This window comes from Solanum pennellii, chromosome 4 (assembly GCF_001406875.1).
Source record: "Solanum pennellii chromosome 4, SPENNV200".
In the NCBI taxonomy this organism is placed as follows: domain Eukaryota; kingdom Viridiplantae; phylum Streptophyta; class Magnoliopsida; order Solanales; family Solanaceae; genus Solanum; species Solanum pennellii.
Window position 1 is genome coordinate 3,590,359 of NC_028640.1, and position 20,758 is coordinate 3,611,116.

Consider the following 20,758-nt stretch of genomic DNA (forward strand, 5'->3'; position numbering starts at 1 on the left):
ATGGTCATTCTGTGGGATGTGCTTTATTCCTGTTTATTGTCTATACTAGCAAGAGCTATGGATGAATCGCATGATCAAATCAAATCTTTTCTTTGAAATCGTATGATCAAATCAAATCTTTTCTTTGCAGTCGTATGATCAACAACTATGTTTCATTCAACATGATCACGAACGAATTCAGAGTATTGCATAAATAAAAACAAACAAACTGTGTTGTTGTAACACAAGTCAGCCAAAAGTCCTATTGTCTAATTTCACTACTGGCTGCTGCAAAAATGAAAGCTAACAGTTAAAAGAAGATTTGGCCCATGTTTGGAGTTTGCATCACTTCATTTTTTCTTCCTTGAACAGAACATGACAATTCACGCGTGGATCAAACTTTCTAAATTCAAGCTTCGTCTGATTTGTTAGAAGTGTTTTGGTCTTCTTCTTCACATAGAAAAATCCAGTTCCAGCAGTTGAAACAAGCCTCACGAATAGAGCGCCAGCCTTCTTCTTGTCACCCATTAGATTGTTTGGTAGAGACAACTGAAAAGAGAATAAAGTTTTAGTTTTCCAAATATATAGAGCTGAAGGCTGAAAAACTGACGATTATCACAGATAAGTTTACACTAATAAAGAATCTTCAGTTTGGAGATGGTCGTTCTCAATGGTTTAGGTAGGGTAGGCACTAGGCTTAGTGGCTCGAGGAGCTACTCAAATGTTGATACTTGAGACAACACCAATAACAACTAACTATGCCTCTATCCCAAACAAGTTAAGGTCGAATACATGAACCCTCTCACAGAAAAATCTATCTAATGCCAACCCTTAGGACCTACCATAAACCTTTGGAACTCGGCATAACAGGCACACCCTTTTACCCTTCACCACTTAAATACTAGGTTTATGCAAAAACACAAATAAAGCTACTTATCACATTGATAACCAAAGAAATTTTACAGCTTAGTCAATTATCGTTTTTCATTCCAAAACACACGGACAGTATATCCAAACATGCACAAAAACACGTTTGAGAAATTCTTCACTCCCATGACCACATACAAAAACACACACAATATAACAAAACAACACCAGCATTATAGTAAACAATCACAAAGATGTACAATCATTGTAGTATATAGAAAGAGTCCGGTTCGTTTTAGCATTTCCACAAACAGCTAGCGGCGAAAGCTCTTCACATGTTAACATACCCATCCTCAAAGTCACTACTTCACTCGGTAAAAGGGCAACCTCATACTCAAGGCTCGAACTTAAGCGGTACCTTGTTTAACAGTGAATATTATTTCAACTACACAACGCTAAAGATTACATTTTTCTTTACGAAACAAGCAATCTGCAGATATTATAGTTCTACTGTCAAGAGTTTACTCCATAGTTTTCAAGTTTTAGTTGCTCTTCTTCATCCTTGACCACACACTAAGAAAACCGCCGCTGCAGCAGCACGTACAACAGCTACATCCACCACCAAATTCTCACCACAAAAGTTTACATTTTTTTCACACACTAAACCACTAAACCTTACTATATCGAATCAGCTACCGGAGAAACTAGAAAACACCAAAAACCAAACCGAATTCACACATTCCAGGTGAATGAATCTCAATTAAGACGAATAAATGTATCTAACACGCTAGAATCGCACATCAATTTCCAAATTGGGGAAGATACAAGCAAACATCAAACACAAAAGGAGAATTCAAAAATCAAACTATAAAAACGAAAACAAGAGGATTCATAGAAGAGAACTCACCGATGTTAAACGAAGAAGAACCCTATTGAAATCACCCCAAAAAGACGAAACTTGGAACCGGCCCAATATATATGTTATCCATTTCTTAATATTTTTTTTTTACGTGATACACATAAAATCTTAAATATTTTAAGATGATGATTTTTATAGGTTACGAATTTAAATTGTGATTTATAATAAGTTTACCTTATGTGATTCGTAAAGTTTACCTCATATGGGTTCAGTGCGCTTCATATATAGGTTACAAATTTAAATTATGAAAATAGTTATTTTAATACACGCGTTAGGTATTATATTATGTATATCACGCTTCTTATGGTGTAGTCTTTTCCTAAATTCATATTAACGAAATGCTTCGTCTATCGAATTATCAAATTTTATTATAGCTTTTGCTTGATTGCATTTATGTGGAGGCAATAGTTATAAAGTAAGAACCACCACAAATAGTTTCTCCATGTTTTTTATTTATTTGGTTCATAACATTCATGTTGGCTTTTAAGTCTTAAATTTGAACTTTATTAGGGGTACCCTATACACAAAGGAAAGCTACATTAACAAAAAGAATTCTGCCAAACTCAAAAGTACTTACTCATTTCTTGTATTTTATATTAGAGATTAGAAAATAGTATAAATGTTAATTATAAAATCAATAATTAAAATAAGTTATAGATTTTGACAACAAATTCGAAACACATAAACATCAAATTGTGATTTCATCTTGCATGTGATGTGAGCCAATTCGTATAAATTTAGATTTTTTTTTAACATTACTCATTTAACAACTCAATACATGAATGTCATAAATTTATGGACATTATACAGGTAATTTTCTTTAACATTAAGTTAAGCGGGTAACATTTATCTATTTATTTATATAAATTGTATATTTTAAAAACATTTATTACATTTGCAGGATAATTTGAGTGGATTATGTTCTTATCAAACAAGTATAATAGCTTCAACTTATATATACATTACTGAAGCTCTTTAAAAGAATATTATCATATTACCCTTCGGGATGACCTAGTGATTTGAGTTTTTCACGTTAGAGGTCTCAAGTTTGAAACCTCTTGCCAGCGGAAGCAAGGGATATGCCTTCTGGGTCTCGTCACACCGAGCTTGCCTAGTGCTAGTTAGCTTTTCTATATGATTTGCAAGCTATTGGATAAAAGCGGGGATGTTACTCTGTGCGTGCTCGAAAGATAGCGACTACTGATTTTCTTTATCAAAAAAAAATATTATCGTATTCATGTTCGAATAGAGAGTTTATAACTAGGCCATCCCTAACCAAACAAAATGAGGCCCAAAAAAATGGCAGAGTCCATAGACTCAAAGCTCCAAATAGTGATGTTCCCATGGCTTGCATTAGGCCATATAATCCCATTTCTCAACCTCTCTAATGAACTTGCTAAAAAGGGTCACAAAATCTCATTCTTATTACCCAAAAATGCTCAAATCAAACTTCAAAATCTCAATCTTTACCCTAATCTCATCACTTTCCACACACTCAAAATCCCTCATATCCATGGCCTTCCATATGGAGCTGAAACTACAGCTGATGTGCCTAGATCTTTGGAAACTCTACTAGCAACAGCTATGGATGAATTGTATGATGAAATCAAATCTTTTCTTCAAAACCTAAAACCCCATTTCGTTTTCTTTGATTTTGCTCATTGGGTTACTGAAATAGCAGTAGAAATTGGGGATATCAACACTATTTGTTATAAACTTACTTCCCCTGCTACATCAGCTATTTCATTGATTCGACCTCCGGAAAAGAGTGTTTTCATGGCATCAAATGCAGCTGAAAAAGTTAGGCCACCACCAGGTTATCCTTCTGCCCCGCTCACTCTCTTTTTTTCTGGAAAAATTTCAAAAAACAGCTATAGTTTGAGGTTTAATTAATAATCATAGTGATAATTTGGATAACTAGCTCTGTATTAGTGAAAAGAATAACAATTTTTCGTGATCTATATATAAGTTACATATTCAAGCTGTGAAAGCAGTTATTAATGTTTGTATTAGGTAGACTAGACTGTCTACATCACATATTTTGTGGTGCATTCTTCACCCAAACTCGCGTTAGTGGGATGATATTTGCACCGAACTATCCTATTTGAAGCAATTAGATGTCCAATTCGAGCCTATATGACATGACTGATCAATAGATCCACCTTTATCATATAGTTCATACATCTATAGCTTTTGATTTAATTGCATTTATGTGGAGACAATAGTTACAACCACCATAGAGAGTTTGTATTTGTATTAGAAATATGTTAAATATGTATAAACATTGATTACAACTCCAATAATTAAAATGAGCTATGGGTTTTAATTGCAAAATCCAAAATTCAAAAACTTCAAAATTTTGGTCTTAGCTCTACATGTGAGTCGATTCGTATAAGCTTGGGTTTTCTGAACATGACTCATTTGACAACTCAATACATGGATGTCATAAATCTATTGACATTAAAAAGGTAATCTCTTTTTACATTAAGCTAACGGAAAAGGGTCAAATATAGCCTTAAACTATATGAAATAACTCATATATACCCTTACACTATATTTTGGGTCAAAACTACCCTTTCCGTCAAACTATTGGGTCAAAAATGTCCTTCTAATTAACGGAAATTGTTAAATGCCATGTGGATGCCAACATAGAATAAAAGGAAAAGGGTCAAAAGTACCCTTAAACTATCCGAAATAGGTCATATTTACCCTTAAACTATATTTCGGTTCAAAACTACCCTTTATGTCAAAACTTTTGGGTCAAAAGTGACCTTATTAGCAGAAGTTGTTAAATTCCACATGTGCCACATTGACTAAATTCCTAAATCTAATTACTCATTTTCCCCTCATTTCATTATTTTTCAGAAACGATTTCATCCCTTCTCCCTCATTTCGCGGCTAAGGTTTCATAGTTTTCTTCGTCGCTGGATTTCAAAAAGTGGATATTCGTGGTTATAGGTTAGTAAACTTTTTTCTGATTTTATTGTGTTTACAACCACAAAAATCCACTTTGAAACTCATCATTGAAGAAAGTTATGAAACCTTGGCCGCAAAATGACGGAAAAGTTGTGATATTCTATCTATCATACTTTGAAATCGTAACTGTAACAAAATAAGAAAAAATATTTACTAACCTACAACCATGAATATCCACTTTGAAACTCAGTCCCGAAGAAAGCTACGAAGCCTTAGCTGCGAAATTAGGGGAAAGTTGTGAAATCCTAACTATCATACTTTGAAATCGTAAACATAATAAAATAAGAATAAATATTTACTAACCTATAAGTGTGAATATGCACTTTGAAATCCAACCACGAAGAAAAGTATGAAATCCTAGCCGCAAAATGATGGAGAACGAGTGAATATATCATTTCTGAAATAATGAAATGAGGGAGAAATAATTAGGATTTAGGGATTTAGTCTATGTGGCAGTAGAACCTTATTGACTTGCAATGTGGCATCCACATGACATTTAACAATTTCTGTTAATAAAAAGGGTACTTTTGATCCAATAGTTTGCCGGGAAGGGTGGTTTTGAGCCGAAATATAGTTTAAGGTATATATGAGCTATTTTGAATAGTTTAAGGGTATTTTTGACCCTTTGTATTTAGTCTACGTGGCAGTGGAATCCTATTGGCATGCAAATATGACATCCATATGACATCCACGTGGCATTTAACAACTTCCGTTAATAAGAAGGGTATTTTTGACCCAATAGTATGACGAGAAGGGTAGTTTTGAGCCGAAATAAAGTTTAAGGGTATATTTGAGCTATTTCGAATAGTTCAGGGGTATTTTTGAGCCTTTTCCGTTAAGCTAATTATGTAAAGGTTGTTTGTTTGTTAATATAAACAATGTATTTAAGAATCTTTTATTGCTCAGCAAAAGATGATTTGAGTCTTTCGTTTGCATCTTCTTGATGCCTTGAAATGAATCTACTTACTTGATCAAAAAAAAAATGATTTGAGTCGGTCATTTTAGTATTAAACAAGCATGATATTCTTCATTGACCTAACATATTGCTGAGCTTTTCAAAAATATTGTCTCATCTAAGAGACTAAGACCATCTCCAACTTTACTCTATTTTAGTCTCTATTCTCTATATTTGGAAAGTGAAATAGAGAATGCTCTCTCCAAATACTTTCTATTTTACCCTCTACTCTCCAATTTTTAGAGAGTTGAATAGTAGTTATCCAACTTTGGAGGATTACTATTCATACTCTCTATTTTTATTTTTGAATATTGTATTATTACATCTATTATTTTGTGATTAACATATTATTTTCATATAAGGATATTAATTAAATCTCTAATATTCATAATTTGTTGAAAATGTAATATAACATTTAAAAAAATATATTATTTAGTATATATTACTTTCATCCAGAATAAATACATTTCAAATATTTTTTTAAAATTTTCATCACTTGAATGAATATAATTTGATATTATTATTAATAAATACTATGAAGAATGCACAAAATTTAATGAAAAAATGAAATTTAAATAATAAATATAACACATAACGGACTAATTTAAATACAAGATAATAGTACAACACAATACATAACACAATTATTGTAAAGATCACAATAATAATTTAATGATGCGGTAGGTCCTTTCCAAACTTAACAATATTCCCAAAAAAATTGATGAATGATCCAGAGAAGTTGTGATTGCGGTTGTGCTTGTTGTTGTTTTTTCCAGTTATTCGTTGTTGTTCTTACGAAATTTAGAATAAAATATAAATCTATATTATTTAAAGAATGTGAAATAAAATAAAATTTTATATTAATGTAAATTATATAGGGTGATTATTTGGAAAAAAGAAAGAAAGGATTTAAAAGATAAATAATAATATAATATCGAAGAATCTTTTTAGAAAGTAAAGTAAAGAATTGAGTTAGAGTAGGTTGTCACAAAACAGAGAAATTTATATTTGGTGGAGAGTTAAATAGAAGAGGGTAGGGTTGGAGATCCCAAGGCAAAAAAAATGGCAGATTCCATAGACTCAAAGCTCCAAATAGTGATGTTCCCATGGCTTGCTTTTGGCCATTTAATCCCATTTCTCAGCCTCTCCAATGAACTTGCTAAAAAGGGTCACAGAATCTCATTCTTGTTACCCAAAAATGCTGAAATTAAACTTCAAAAATTCAATCTTTACCCTAATCTCATCACTTTCCACCCACTCAAAATCCCTCATATCCATGGCCTTCCATATGGTGCTGAAACTACAGCTGATGTGCCTAGAGCTTTGGAAACTCTACTAGCAGCAGCTATGGATGAATTGTATGATGAAATCAAATCTTTTCTTCGAAAGCTAAAACCCCATTTCGTTTTCTTTGATTTTGCTCATTGGGTTCCTGAAATAGCAACAGAAATTGGGGGTATCAAGACTTTATGTTATAAAATCGTTTGCCCTGCTACATCAGCTTATTCATTGGTTCGATCACCGGAAAAGAGTGTTTTTATGGCATCAACTGCAGCTGAAATAGTTAGGCCACCACCAGGTTATCCTTCTGCCCTCCTCCCTCTTTTTTTTTTCCGGAGAATTTTCGAATATAGCTATAGCTTGAGGCGTAATTAACAAACCTAGTGATAATTTGGATAATTATTAATGCAGCTCGGGTTTGTGAGATTCGCTCTGTGTCAATAATACAACAGATTCTGAATACAAAGTGAATTAATCTTTTCTGACTACATAGAAACATAATTTGAAAAGTCAGTCCTTTACACAGGACCTGTTCTTCCTGAGCCTGAAAAGGGGCCTTTAGGAGAACATCAATTATCGAGTTGTCTCGAGAAATTCGATCTAGGATCAGTAGTGTTCTGTACATTTGGGAGGTAATTGAAACTTGAAAAGAGGCAATTTTAAGAACTTGTCTTAGGCCTTGACCTAACTGATCTACCATTTCTTGTTGTTGTTAAACCACCTGAATCCCTTGACATAAGAAAATAGTGTGTATGATAACAAGTTAACGGGGTTTTAAAATTTGTTTTGCTCACAAGGTTGAAATGCAGCTATCTTTTGAACCCTTTATATAAAAACCTGACCAGGCAACTGCTTCCAGCTTGTTCGAAAAAATAAAGGGGGAACTGTCACGCTTGTAACTTTAGTACCTACATTATGCATCATATAGTGCCATGATTTGCTAGTAAATTTGCAACTTTATTATGCTCTCTAAAAATGTGCTCAATTGGTGGATCTCCAGGTTACCCTTCTACTACTGTGGTGTTGCACGAACACGAAGCTAAGTTGCTAGAGTTTCTGTTTCAAGAATATGGCAAGGGAGTGACAATATATGAACGGTTGACAAAGGGAATGACACTATGCGATGCAATAGCTTTGAAAACATGTCGAGAGATTGAAGGAACATTTGGTGACTACATCGCCACACAATTTAAAAAACCAGTCCTTTACACTGGACCTGTTCTTCCTGATCCTGAAAAGGGGCCGTTAGAAGAACATGGATTATCGAATTGGCTCGAGAAGTTCGAACCAGGATCAGTGGTGTTCTGTGCATTTGGAAGCCAATTGATTCTTGAAAAGAAACAGTTTCAAGAACTTGTTTTAGGCCTTGAACTAACAGGTCTGCCATTTCTGGTAGTTCTTAAGCCACCTGAAGGAGCAAATTCAGTAGAAGAAGCCCTGCCTGAGGGATTCAAAGAAAGGGTTCAAGAAAAAGGATTGGTTCTTGCTTGTTGGGTGCCTCAGTTGAAGATTTTAACTCACAAATCAGTTGGTTGTTTTGTGTCACACTGTGGTTATGGATCAATGTGGGAATCTTTAGCATTGTGTGATTGTCAATTAGTACTTTTGCCAAGTGCTAATGATCAAACTTTAAGTGCTAGGATGATGGAACAAGATCTTAAGGTTGGTGTTGAAGTGAAGAAGGATGAAAATGGTTGGTTTTCAAAGGAGAGTTTGTGCAAGGCTGTGAAATGTGTCATGGATAAAGATAGCCAAGTTGGCTGTTTGGTGAAAGAGAATCATAGAAAATGGAAGGAAGTTCTTTCAAGTCCTGGTTTCATGAGTAACTATATTGATAGTTTCATTCAGATTTTGTATGAACTTCTAGTTAAATAGACCTAGAATAGGCATGCGGTTGAAGTTACAGGTTCAATATGTATAAGAACGTATTTCAAACTTAAAACTCTGAATCCGCCTCTAGTTGGAGACAAATGTTCCGTACTTTTGTCATACTCCAGTTTCTGAATAGATGTGTTGCAGTAAAATAATTGTACTAATGTTGCTCTGATAAACACCTTGTGGTGATCTGATATTAATAGTTCTGTTTAGTCTTGATTCCATGGGGAAGTTCGAATTTTATGCTATACATATGCTTCCTGATATTATATATCCCAAAATTAAACCATCTAATGATATACCATTGCATCTGGATCGAACGTTTTAATGCAGTGTTTATGAGTTATAGAACTTTGGTTCAAAATATTTTTCGTGGTAAACACTTTTCTTCGTACCAAACACATCCTCTAAAAACACTTCTAAACACTCGAAAATTAGTGTAAATGGTGTTTGAAAGATGAGTGTTTTATTCATCATTGGACCTGATTAGGTCTCAAGCTACAGTTGGGTTACCTTTTTTTATTTTCTCCAATAATATCGATATTTAAACCAAGTTGCAACGACATCATTTCACCAATTATTTGTTACCTCCAACCAACACATATACTTTAACAACTCTACTTATCAAAGCTTAGGCAAATGAAAAGAGAACACCTTAGGTTTTTGTCTATGCCAGAGCTTTAACTCTGACATTGCTAAGTTTCTATCAACTTCATTGACCGTTAAACCACACCCTTGAGTGCCCCCACATGTACAACTGAGCACTAGCCAACAGGTACTTCAGATCTCCTACTAAATGCAACTGAGTTGTGCGGGCAGGAGTGTGTGAAAAGCATCTTTAGGATTACAGGTGCATTCAAATGCAACTGATATGCTGTACAAATCAAAAACTCCCTTTAAAGTTCACATCATTATGAATTTTCTGCTTGCAGACTTGGGGGTTCCCATATATACAATTGTCCCCAAAACATTAAGTCATGGGGGAGTTGATCACTGCCCACGATCTACAATGATGGAAGTCCAATGAAAACAGAAACTCATGAAATGTAAGCCTTAACAAGCTCTGTGTAGTTGCAGGTGAGGCCTGTCCTAGGACATGTGATTCTGCCGTCATTCTTCTTCGACATTTCTTCGAGTGCCTGCCGTCACATAGATACAAGTCAGATTTATCGCTGAAGGAAGCACAAACGTGGAAGCAAATAAAGGCACACCTTGGTGCTATAGACATAGCCATTAGGTAATACAAGGGGTGGATTTTCAGTATCCATCAGTTCTTTTGTTATGTAGCAAACAAGCTTTGAGTGATGCTGCTTTGAATATGGTAGCGGCGTTGCTAATTTGCGGAAGCTCTCCTGTGACAATGGATCCTCCTTTGTGCAATCATCTTCGTAACAGAATCTATAGATTTGATCAAGGAGAAGTCATGAGCAGATAAATTTACAATTTTCATTTGGTTCCTCTTTCCTTTCCCCAATGGATATTAGGAACTTTGGCCATGGATGGCAGAGGGAGTTCGAAATATCAGCAGTTAGTAAATCTGAAAATCATACAGCAAACTACCCTGATTATACCATCACGTATGTAATTGAACGTGATTCTTAATAGTAAACTACAAATTTGTATAGTGACCATCTGTATGCAATAATTCCCTAGCAAAAAATTATGTGTTAAGGATACGGAGTTTTAAGTGCAGACAGCCCTGCTTGCAGATATATATTCAGCGAAGGCTCCAGAGTCATGCCATATAACTTGCAAAACTCTTGTTTGAATTGATCAATCAGGTAATCCCACTGTTTCGAATCAAATAAAACCTATAACAGAAACTGAAAACTGTCAAGTAACCTCCTGTTGGTGCATAATTATCGTGAACTGTTTGTATTCTACTCAAGTGTGATTCTTCATATAAAGCAGACAACCATCTCAAAAGATCATGAAGAAACACAAGACCAATGAGGAAAAGTGAAAGCAAACAGACATAAGAATTCCATACATAATATCTGAGAGTTGCAGAAGCAATGCATAAAACATGCATACATTATTACATATAGTAGAATAGTCCATTTTTCTAGTAACTCATTGCTCTAAGTTGTGCATATGCGACTAACTTATACTGCAATAAATAATGAGTTACTAGAAATATGGACTATATGTAATAATTCTTGAAAGCATTGATGGTGAAAGAGTCGAACCAGATTGAAGAAACTAATTAAGAATTCTAAACTCATAACATTCCGACAAAAAAGTGCAAATATACAGAAAACAAGTACAAAAGACCTTTACCTTGTAAGTTGTACATTCAGTATTACTCTTGAAAGCAAGTGTCGCCAAGACCCGCTGCAACTCTTTCATGTGGGTAGAACCCCAAGGTGCAAGATATTTCCGAGCATATGTAATGGCCCGCATCATGTTTTCAGATCTTACCAACTCTATGAACTCTTGCAGTCTCAACTGGAATTCAAATTTGCTCTGTCAACAATAGAAGCAATCAGCACCTTGCATTTGCAGCACAATGATCCAAAACGCAGTACTAATGCCAAAATCCTTAGGGAACACTCAATCCAAAGATATAACTCCTAAATTGGAGTTGAAAAAAAATCCTCCCATCTTCAAATGCTTGACATGTTCTGCCTTTTCACCATTTTGAAATAAGAAAAATTGCAACTTATGCATCTTTTTGTATATCTTTGTACTATCTACATTTTAATCAAAAATAATTAATCAAGAGTGTAGTTTCAGAAAAGGGTCAAACTAATCATTGATATAGCAAAACATGTCGAATAAACTGGCACAGGTGGAGTAAATACACGCAGATACTTTACTCGGTTTTAGCTCAATGACATGTAAGTTGTGACAATGTTCTGCAGAAGCAATCCAACATCTATTCACGAACAGAGCCTAACTTAGAGACTCACAGGACCTAGTCAACTAGCAAAATTACTTTCATGACCATTCATCCTTTTTATTTGACAAGTTTCATGATCATTTATCCTTCTGACATGTAAGACTTGAATGAAGCCTGGTATAAAAGGAAGAGCAAACTTTGTAGATACATCTGACTTCTCATCCCAAAGTATGCCGCGAACAGATATAAGAGACCACTGATTGCATGGCTGTCTGTAGCAACTTCATCCAACAAAAAGGGGATGGATTTCCGTATTACAAGCTCACCGCTCATACAACTTCACATCCAGGACAAATGTAAACACAATTCCAAGTAACCATCCAGTTACATCTCAATAAAATGAACTTAAACTATTTGAACCTACACCCTCTCTCATTTTTATAAGGTAAAATATCATTGAAACAGAACCAAGAAGGTACACAGGGATACAAGAAACGTAACAAGACCCCACCAGACAATCTGCTATTCCTCTCTACTCAACAACTCCAGAAAATCCTTACAGAAAAAGAATGCACTATGATTAACCATCTCAATCAAAACAAAGACAGGATTCACAATTAGCCTCCACCAAAGTTGTTACGACACGCCATTATGCTTTGCACTACTAGTCTAAAGTGCAATGGCTGTTGGTATTACTACTGTCATTATGCCTTTACAACTCTGCTATCACTACTGCAATCGTCATCATTTAAAATCAAAAGGTATTGCATTGTAACAGCAATCAATGCATTTGATGAGCATCATCCAATGTCAGATACCATTTTTAAGCTTTGATCTCCTGAAGCAAGAAGTAAATCATAAAACTGTATCATGCATAAAACTGTTATATTGATAAGAGAAGATCAAGTGCTCTACCCATTGAGCCGCTGCTTTAAACACAAGACATTAACAAAATGACAAACCTAAAGCTTTACATCACGCAAGCAGTTCATGCCTCAATTTTATTCCAGAACTGTGTAAATGAGGTAACGCTAAAAGATAGTGATATACCCCCAAACCCTTTTTTATGCTATCTTTATATACCTACTTTACCGACAAAAAAAGGTTATAAAACCCAAAACCATATCATTTTATCTGTGGATCTCATAACAATCTGATGGACTATGCTACACTCAAGAGGGCAGATGCAGAGTCCTCATGTATGCTTTACCAAGTTAGAATTGAATCCCTACGCCATCATACCCTCTATATTGGTCAAAGATTACCCCCCACTCTAACTGACTTCACAATATCCAAGAATATGATAGCTCAATTCTGCTGGTGTGCATGCTAATTTATGCTTCCATGCCATGTTTCACACTTGATGTATTATATTGGACCAGACTACCTCTGACTGACTTCAAAATATCCAAGAATATGAATACTTAATTTTCCTCGTGAGTATGCTTCACATCTGATGCAATGATTAAAAAGGAAACTGGAACCAGTGGCACCATGGATGGACTGCTGTTAGACAACTCTTAAAATTTACTCTACACACAATATACCAGGTCAAGAAGATCCATCTGCTTAAAGTATCACCGAACAGATAGTGACCCACCCAGGATTGCTAAACTCTTTTATCAATGGCACGCTCTCTCTCTCTCTCTCTCTCTCTCTCACACACACACACACACACACACTATGTTGTTCAAGCCAAGGGGTTGGCAGTACAGACTGATGTTGCTTCAAGCTTCAAATAACACAACAAATGGATATCATTTCTTCAAATAACAGAACTTAAGATCCATTTAGATGCTCAATGCACAGCACGTTGCACATTTACTTGAGTTACAAGTCCCTTGAGTAAAAAAATCAAGTATCAATCAGGCATCATCAGCTGGCTGCATACGACCTTTTGCATTGTCAGGTCAAAGTAGAAGAGACATCTGAAGACACTTACTCCACAGAAAGTTGAAGAAGTATTATTCTCTTCGTCACTTTGATCTTTCTCAATCAACATATGGAAAAAGGTTGTAATTATGACTTCCACTAGCCCACTGAACTTCTTTTTTTTTTGGTTCAGTACACAAGCACACTGCACATATCAACCGGGTTTAGATTTTTTGCGAGTTCAAGCTCAAGTATTTCTAATCAGTATGTTGATCGAGATGGCCCTTCCATGGACCCATGCATAGGGGAAACTTTGTGCACCAGGCTCCCCTTTTTTGTGTTAATCAAGAATGCAATGAGAAATTACAGATATATCAACACATCATTTGTGATCCAATTGTCAATAAATTTTCCTCCCTTATCGGAAGAACTTCTACAAGAAACCCTTTTAGTAATGCATTCTTATTCCGTTGGTAAAAAGAGAACACATTTGACATTCCTCCCTTTTTCAGGACTTCAGAGAATGTATTCTGATGATTATGTAGCTCCTCATCAAGCAATTGAGACATATGCATCCATTACTACATTCATCAATTCATCATGGTTTCCATCTTCGCAAAAGCAGTACAGTGATTATTTAGCTTCATGATTCAGAAATATACCCTACTAATAAAGAAAAGAACAATATTTTCTGGTCTGAGTGACCACTCAATCTAAGAAGCAATTCACAGCCTTCCACAAGAGAACACTCTTCATCTACCTCTTTTCGCGACGTAAATTTCTGCAACTCAACTTAATGAAATTATTTGCCCACTGGCAGCTTTCTGACAGTTTTCCCTAACTATACCCATATTAAAGTTTCCATGATCTCAGCAGAGGAAGGATTTGAAAGAACAACCTAATCCATACAGCAAAAGCATGCATGAGACAGCTGCCATTTATTCTGGAATCCATGACACATGAACAACCCAAGAGGTGATGGTCAAATCAAGGTTTCCTTTATCTCGCAGAAGATGCAGTCCAGAACGGACATCCCAATTTTACAGCAAAGCAAGGATAGTACAATTAATCTCTGAAATCCATTGCAGATGAGAAAGTTGAAGAACGAAAATCTCAATTGATGTGCGTCCATCTTATAATCTTCCTACGGCATAAGCTAGACTGATTTGTCCAGAGAAATTTCCTTTTGATAAGGTTTTTATTAACAGTGGGATTTCCAGAGAAGTTTCTTTAACCCATGAAAAGCAAAGCACAAAAGTTCAAAACTCATAGTCACTTTAAGCATATTATGCTCGAGATACCTTTTTTTTGCTAAAGGTGTGCTTGAGATTACCTTCATTCGAAAACCATGAAGTGAAACAAGTAGACCCAAGCAGAACTTCTGTTCACTCTATTGGTTTCAAAAGGGATATCTGAAGCTTCACAAACGCTAAAAACCCATCAAACACAATGGGATGCCTTTCTCAATAAAAAAACCATCAGGCTTCACATAGGTTTTCAGCCTTTCACTAACTTTTATCTATGTTCTGCACATTGGCAGCCAAAATGTCTGCAGTCATCGAATGCTATCTGTGTCTAACATACACTAATTGAACCTTATGTCCATCAAATTAGTCAGAAGGAGATCCACTCAACCCGGTAAACATGATAAGAGGCTGATCTGCGACTTTTCATATTTTCTCACATTTGAGCTACAGAATTGAATAACATCTTCTTGAAACCAGAATTAGTGGTTAGCCACATGAAGAAAATATCACTTTTGTCGCTGATTACAATACAATCATAGAATTGTTAAAGCAGTAATAAGAATATTAAAGACAAGCTCAAAGAAACAGAGATAATCGTACCTTTGATTTCTTTAGCCTGGATTTGTTATCAGCACACCAGGCTAAAGCAGGAGTTACCTCCTTGTTTTGGAGAGCATCAATGACCTTTTTTGCTTCATGAAAGACATCAACGTCAACAAGATCCTAGAATAGAAAAGACCAAACTTAATCACAACGGCTAAAAAAATTTGCAGCTAAAGAAATTCACAAGCACAATCGACTCTACAAAAAGAAGCATCAATGTTGGGTAGCCGACATAGTTACTGCATTATTCAAGTAAACACATCATAAAGATAGATTAAACCAACTGTAAGAACCAGCATCACCTAAATGTTGTATTAAAATTTAACTACACGGCTTGAGCCTTCAGATCCTGTATGGATTAGGTTTTAAATGTCTATCTTAAATGTTATAATGAGGTCACATCGAAGTTCTCAACTATAGGAAATATTGCTTCACTGATGAAGACATGAAATTAACAGTTTGTTGAAGTGATGGGAGTAATCGTATACAAGGTTTACAACAAAGAGAGGTGAAATTGCAATCAAAATGATAGTTGATTCTCATCAGAAGTTCATTTAAATACCAAAATGGAATATTGGTTGAAACCATACGACAATAACCCAAAATACTCTAAAAATATTATCCAAGCACGAATTACCAATTCTTGAGTAAAAAGTTCAAAAATAGTGGCTTCTAGTTTAGAAAATACATTTTTATATTTATGATGATTGAGTGGTAGAGAATTGTCACAGTAAACACAACAAAGCAGGACTACAGGATTCTTTTTGGTAAAGAAAAAGCAGGACTAAATGGACTGCATGCCAATCATGCTCACTTAAAATCCTTGTGCACCCTACTGGCAAACAGATTATAGTTTGGCACCACGAACAAATTTTGTGAGTGCTATGAACCATTTGAAAAAGGTGTTGGCACCATTGCTATAATGTACTTTCTATAGACAGAAGAACCAGAGAGCAAAACCACTCAACCACCCTATCGTTGAATTCCTTCTTTAGACCTTCCTAGTTGGGACCTCTCCCCAATGGATGAGATGTCCCCAGATCACCTCTGTTTTCTCATGACTTGCAAAAAGTATATTCCAGCTTGCCTTCCCAATTTCCCTATAAGTTTCGATCTTGGCAAGGAAGCCTCATTATTTCTATGTTTATTTTTTAAAAAAGGTTTTCCTTATAGTTACTTATAAATGTAGACTCGTACATGATATGTAGAAAGATAACAGATATATTACCACAAAATGGACATTTTTAGAACATATCTAACATATATAATGGGCAACTTAGAAAAAATGAAATATACATGGAAATCCTTTTTCCTGAATCCTGATAAGCTAGGTCTGAATCTATTTTAATGCCTTAAATCTTCCATAGAGCTTGAATACTTTGGAAGAACAAGGCAACTACATCCAGAAACACTTGTCAGCGGTAATGTATCCGACCCAAAAAGACAAACATATTCAAGATAATTACTTAAGGTTGGGAGCAGAAGCAACATCCTAACCTGAGAAAAGTAGTGCATATTGACAACAAAGAAAGAGAAGGAAAAAATGAATCAATGGAACATCATGTGCAAAATAACCTATGTCAACTTTTGTTTAATATCAAACACGCTACGGTTCTCGGAGAAGGAAAGATAAAAAAGCTTTTCCTTCTTCTTCGGTTGTTCCATAACAGCTGAAGCAAAATATCAATCCTTCCAATGCAAAGTTGCATTGTTGTGCCTTCAATTTTTTTTGTCTTTCTCCTCTTTTCTTTCGTTAAATTATTACTCCAATTACTTTAGACTGAGATGGACTTAAATGGAGCTATACGTACAGTGAACATTCAAATAGCTGATGCTAACTCGCTTGGGATTGAGGCGTAGTTCTTGTATCATTACTATAATTTATAGGTAAGTAGGTACTTGTAGTCCTTCTGCCCGACATTAGTCAGTTAAATAAAAAAAAAGTGCTAGTATTGCCCTTCCCAAATCCACCTATCGCATCAATCGTCACCCAATAAGGGGAAAAGACGATATAAAACCACAGAAAAGCAAGAAACTAAGAAAAGTAGAAATAAATTACATTTACTTATGAAAACCGGAGAAAGCTAGAAGGAATTCTTCCCTTCTCAAAAGTACTAAGAATTTTATTATTTGTAGCCCGAAGGGACTGCTCACAGAGAGAACTAGTAGGAACTAAACGTAAAATGTACAGAGATCAATGAAGAAACATTCGTATACATTCATGTAGAATGAACTTGTTTTCAAAATTATGTTTGGTAGACGTGAAAAGGAGAAAGATGAAGAACCTAAGAGGCAGTGTTATGAAAGGCGCTCGCCTCGTCGCCAAAGGCGAGAGGCGAGGCGAGGCGAGGGTGGCTCGCCATTCTCTGGCGAGGCGAGGCGAGGAGAAAAAGGCGAGCCCCTGGCGATCGATGGCGCTGAAATGGCGAGCGAAAGGCGCCGCCTTTTTGATTAAAAATTTTTGACTTAATAAAATTAGTCAAAATTAGGGTTTTTTTTTTACTTTTGAAAATTTCTGAAATCCTCCACATCGCGACTCTCTCTCTCTCTCTCTCGATCGATTCACTCTTCTCTTCTCCTCCATCGCGTCGCTGCTCCCTCGCTGTCGCGTCTCTGCTCCCTCGCTGTCGCGTCTCTGCTCCCTCGCTCTCCCTCGCTGTGGCGTCTCTTCTCCCTCGCCGACGACCCTCGCGACTCTCACTCTCTGTTTTCAGGTTTTCAGGTAATGTTTTCTCATTTCTGATTTCTCTCTTCTTCTTCTGTTCTTATTTTTTCTGTTCTTCTTCTTCTTCTGTTCTTATTTTTTCTGTTCTTCTTCTTCTTCTGTTCTTATTTTTTCTGTTCTTCTTCTTCATTTTTTTTTTTAATTTTGGTAAGCAGCAGTCAGGCAGTGCTTACTGCTTTGTGTAAGTGTAACAAGTGTTAATTTTTTTTTTAAAATTCTTTTCCTAATTATTTATTCCAATATTTCTAAACAGCGAATTAATTGAATTGTTTGGTCTTTAAAGTTTTAGACATTTTAGTATCTACTATTGGTTTTTGAATTGAATATTTGCTAATATGTGTTATTGCTATTAAGACTTTGGATAAAATATGCAATTAAATATTTTTAATTTTTGGTATTAATTGGCGCCTTTATTCAAAAAGGCAAGCGCCTCGCCGCTCGCCTCGCCGCGTGGCGAGGCAGGCCCTTGTCGCCTTTTGTCGCCTCTCGCCGTCCACAACACTGCTAAGAGGCAATACACATTGGTTCTCCTGTTCGATAAGGAAGTAAATGTGAAGTTTGATACCCCTCCAGAAAAGATTTAAAGAGGATTTAATTTCTCAAAAATAGATTAAGAGGAACTTACATATCTATTCACTTCCTCCTAATCCCACCAAACATCCAAACGTAAATGATAATCCTCCATCTAAGAAAAGTAATACAATATAGTTCTATTTCTTTACCAGTCCTATTCCCTTGATGGTTGGCAAACACACTTCTAAATTGAACCTCCTAAACAACAAACAACCATTGAAAGTTAAGATTAAAAAACGAAATATAGTTGTTGTTTTTTTTATCAGGGAAACAATTCATAAATCAAAAGACCAAAATCAGCCATATACAAGACGTACACTAAACATTAAACAACCGACGTCTTAAGTATAGTTATATGCTAGATCCAAGAAACTTGTCAAACAAGGGGAGCTTGTGTGACTCAAAAAACTGGAACAACATGACCCTTTAACCATAATAAATAATACCACATAATAAAAGGTTAACGAACAAAGAAAACCCACCTGGATATTGCTGCTTTCAGCAAGCTTTACAGCAGTGTTATAATATGACATCCGCAGCATGTAATCCACCAGTATCCGCTTCAAACGGGTGTTATGCCAGTCTGATAAATTTTCTGGATCAGCAGATTCTAGATGATCTAGCCGTGCTCTGCATCTTTGCGCTTGCAGGTTCTCTGTTCGACTCCCCTCTTCCGACTAATTGTTCTCACAATATAAAACCATTATGATACATCATTTTTAACTGATTAAAAGGATTACTGAAGCTTTCAAAAAGCTTCGTGTTGGGTTTTTTTAGCTTTTCAAACATATTAGTCACTAACCGACTAACTAAACGAGTAAGTGGGATACATTTTAGGAACCAAAATTCAACAAAGAACAGAGAAATCAAAGACACACATACACACCTATAGAAGCTTCGTTTAATTTATCCAATCTTATACAATAAAATGATTGTTCTCACAATATAAACCTACGTTTACCTAATTTGAACTGGTCAAAAATCATATCTGAAGAATTTCAAAGCTACATGTTGGAATGTAATCAACTTTACAATATTTATCACTTCATGCTCTCTCTCTTACACACGCAAACAAAATATAAAGAGGAAAGTTTTGATTCCGTCATCCAATATCCAATCTTATACAGTCAAAGTGTGATATACAGTTACAGACACATTTTTGGGTATTCATTATTCGCTAATTGAATATGATATATACACAATGGATAGGGGAAATTTCGATACCTTTCAATCCTACACAGTAACTGAACAGAATACCACACCTAATTATAGAAGTCTAGCTTCCATAATCAAAACTTACACAGTAAACAAACAGAATATCGTAATTGATCTACTCTAAGTACCTTTCTTTTGAGGCCTTGCAATCTGGATACAAGTGAATTAAGGTGATGTACAGCATCATCACGGGACATTTCAGATTCAGCAGCATCTGAAACTCCATTAATAACAGCGGAGAGTTCCTTCTCAACAATACGATGATTAGCGCGGATCGCCTTCTTGTAATGCTCAAAGGGAACACGAAGGAACTGGTGCTCCAATTTGAGCGATTCGGACAGCTGGTTCAGTTTTGACGAAGGTGCGTTAGGTGAGATGGCAGCAGCCACCGCCGCTGCGGATGCGGCGTTTGTAGTGACGGCAGCGCTGGTAGTAGTGGTGGTGGATGACGGCGAACTGCCGTTGGGAACCGTTTCCATCTCCATTAATGGAAGAAATCAAGCTAGATCGGAGACGCTGGAAGGAGAAAGATTTTATGAAAGAAGGATGAATTGCTTCGTTTCCAAATAGATACAACATCCAAATTCCAAAAGATACAGCACTACGGCGTCGTTTTGGTTTAGGTGAATTATTATATATTTTTTTCTTTTAGAGCAGGTGGGATAATTTCAAATTCTCGAATTATTACATATCTTAATTTTGCGTCTAAAAGCATGATAATTTAATATAATGATATTATTTATTAGATATTTTCAACTAAATTTTATATAAAAGAAACTTTTGTTTGTATTTTTAAATATTCGTTGCATAAATAAATTACGAAAAAATA

The 20,758-nt window shown here is 35.5% G+C and overlaps 3 protein-coding genes across 4 annotated transcripts; 1 reads left to right on the plus strand and 2 right to left on the minus strand.

Annotated features, from left to right (window-relative positions):
• Positions 1–101: 101 nt before the first annotated feature.
• Positions 102–1,874, minus strand: LOC107018215 (50S ribosomal protein L33-like). Its single transcript, XM_015218637.2, has 2 exons — positions 1,754–1,874; positions 102–528 (listed from the first exon to the last, which is right to left on the minus strand). Exon 2 carries the CDS (start codon positions 505–507, stop codon positions 325–327), a length of 183 nt encoding a protein of 60 aa, XP_015074123.1. The 5' UTR covers positions 508–528; positions 1,754–1,874; the 3' UTR covers positions 102–324.
• Positions 1,875–3,036: 1,162 nt separating this feature from the next.
• LOC107015741 (UDP-glycosyltransferase 79B6-like) lies at positions 3,037–9,071 on the plus strand. 2 transcript variants are annotated; one of them, XM_027916209.1, is made up of 3 exons: positions 3,037–3,581; positions 7,138–7,275; positions 7,978–9,071. In XM_027916209.1, the coding sequence occupies exons 1-3, from the start codon at positions 3,050–3,052 to the stop codon at positions 8,850–8,852; spliced, it is 1,545 nt and encodes a 514-aa protein (XP_027772010.1). In that variant the 5' UTR covers positions 3,037–3,049; the 3' UTR covers positions 8,853–9,071. The 2 variants fall into 2 exon arrangements, with proteins under 2 accessions (XP_027772010.1, XP_015071622.1); XM_015216136.2 differs by lacking the exon at positions 7,138–7,275 and having other exon boundaries at positions 3,038–3,581.
• Positions 9,072–9,459: 388 nt separating this feature from the next.
• On the minus strand, positions 9,460–20,500 carry LOC107018185 (protein MAEA homolog). The gene is made up of 7 exons (XM_015218599.2): positions 20,058–20,500; positions 19,197–19,391; positions 15,414–15,536; positions 11,133–11,318; positions 10,530–10,663; positions 10,064–10,250; positions 9,460–9,991 (listed from the first exon to the last, which is right to left on the minus strand). Exons 1-7 carry the CDS (start codon positions 20,412–20,414, stop codon positions 9,890–9,892), a joined length of 1,284 nt encoding a protein of 427 aa, XP_015074085.1. The 5' UTR covers positions 20,415–20,500; the 3' UTR covers positions 9,460–9,889.
• Between the last annotated feature and the right edge of the window lie 258 nt (positions 20,501–20,758).

Coding starts and splice junctions, on each gene's coding strand:
- LOC107018215 (XM_015218637.2), bottom strand. CDS start 507: ATGGGTGACAAGAAGAAGGCTGGCGCTCTATTCGTGAGGCTTGTTTCA.
- LOC107015741 (XM_027916209.1), top strand. CDS start 3,050: ATGAGGCCCAAAAAAATGGCAGAGTCCATAGACTCAAAGCTCCAAATA. Junction 3,582..7,137: donor AAAAGTTAGGCCACCACCAG/GTTATCCTTCTG, acceptor TTCCTGAAATAG/CAACAGAAATTGGGGGTATC. Junction 7,276..7,977: donor AATAGTTAGGCCACCACCAG/GTTATCCTTCTG, acceptor GTGGATCTCCAG/GTTACCCTTCTACTACTGTG.
- LOC107018185 (XM_015218599.2), bottom strand. CDS start 20,414: ATGGAGATGGAAACGGTTCCCAACGGCAGTTCGCCGTCATCCACCACC. Junction 19,392..20,057: donor TGCAAGGCCTCAAAAGAAAG/GTACTTAGAGTA, acceptor GAGAACAATTAG/TCGGAAGAGGGGAGTCGAAC. Junction 10,664..11,132: donor CTGAATGTACAACTTACAAG/GTAAAGGTCTTT, acceptor TTTCTGTTATAG/GTTTTATTTGATTCGAAACA.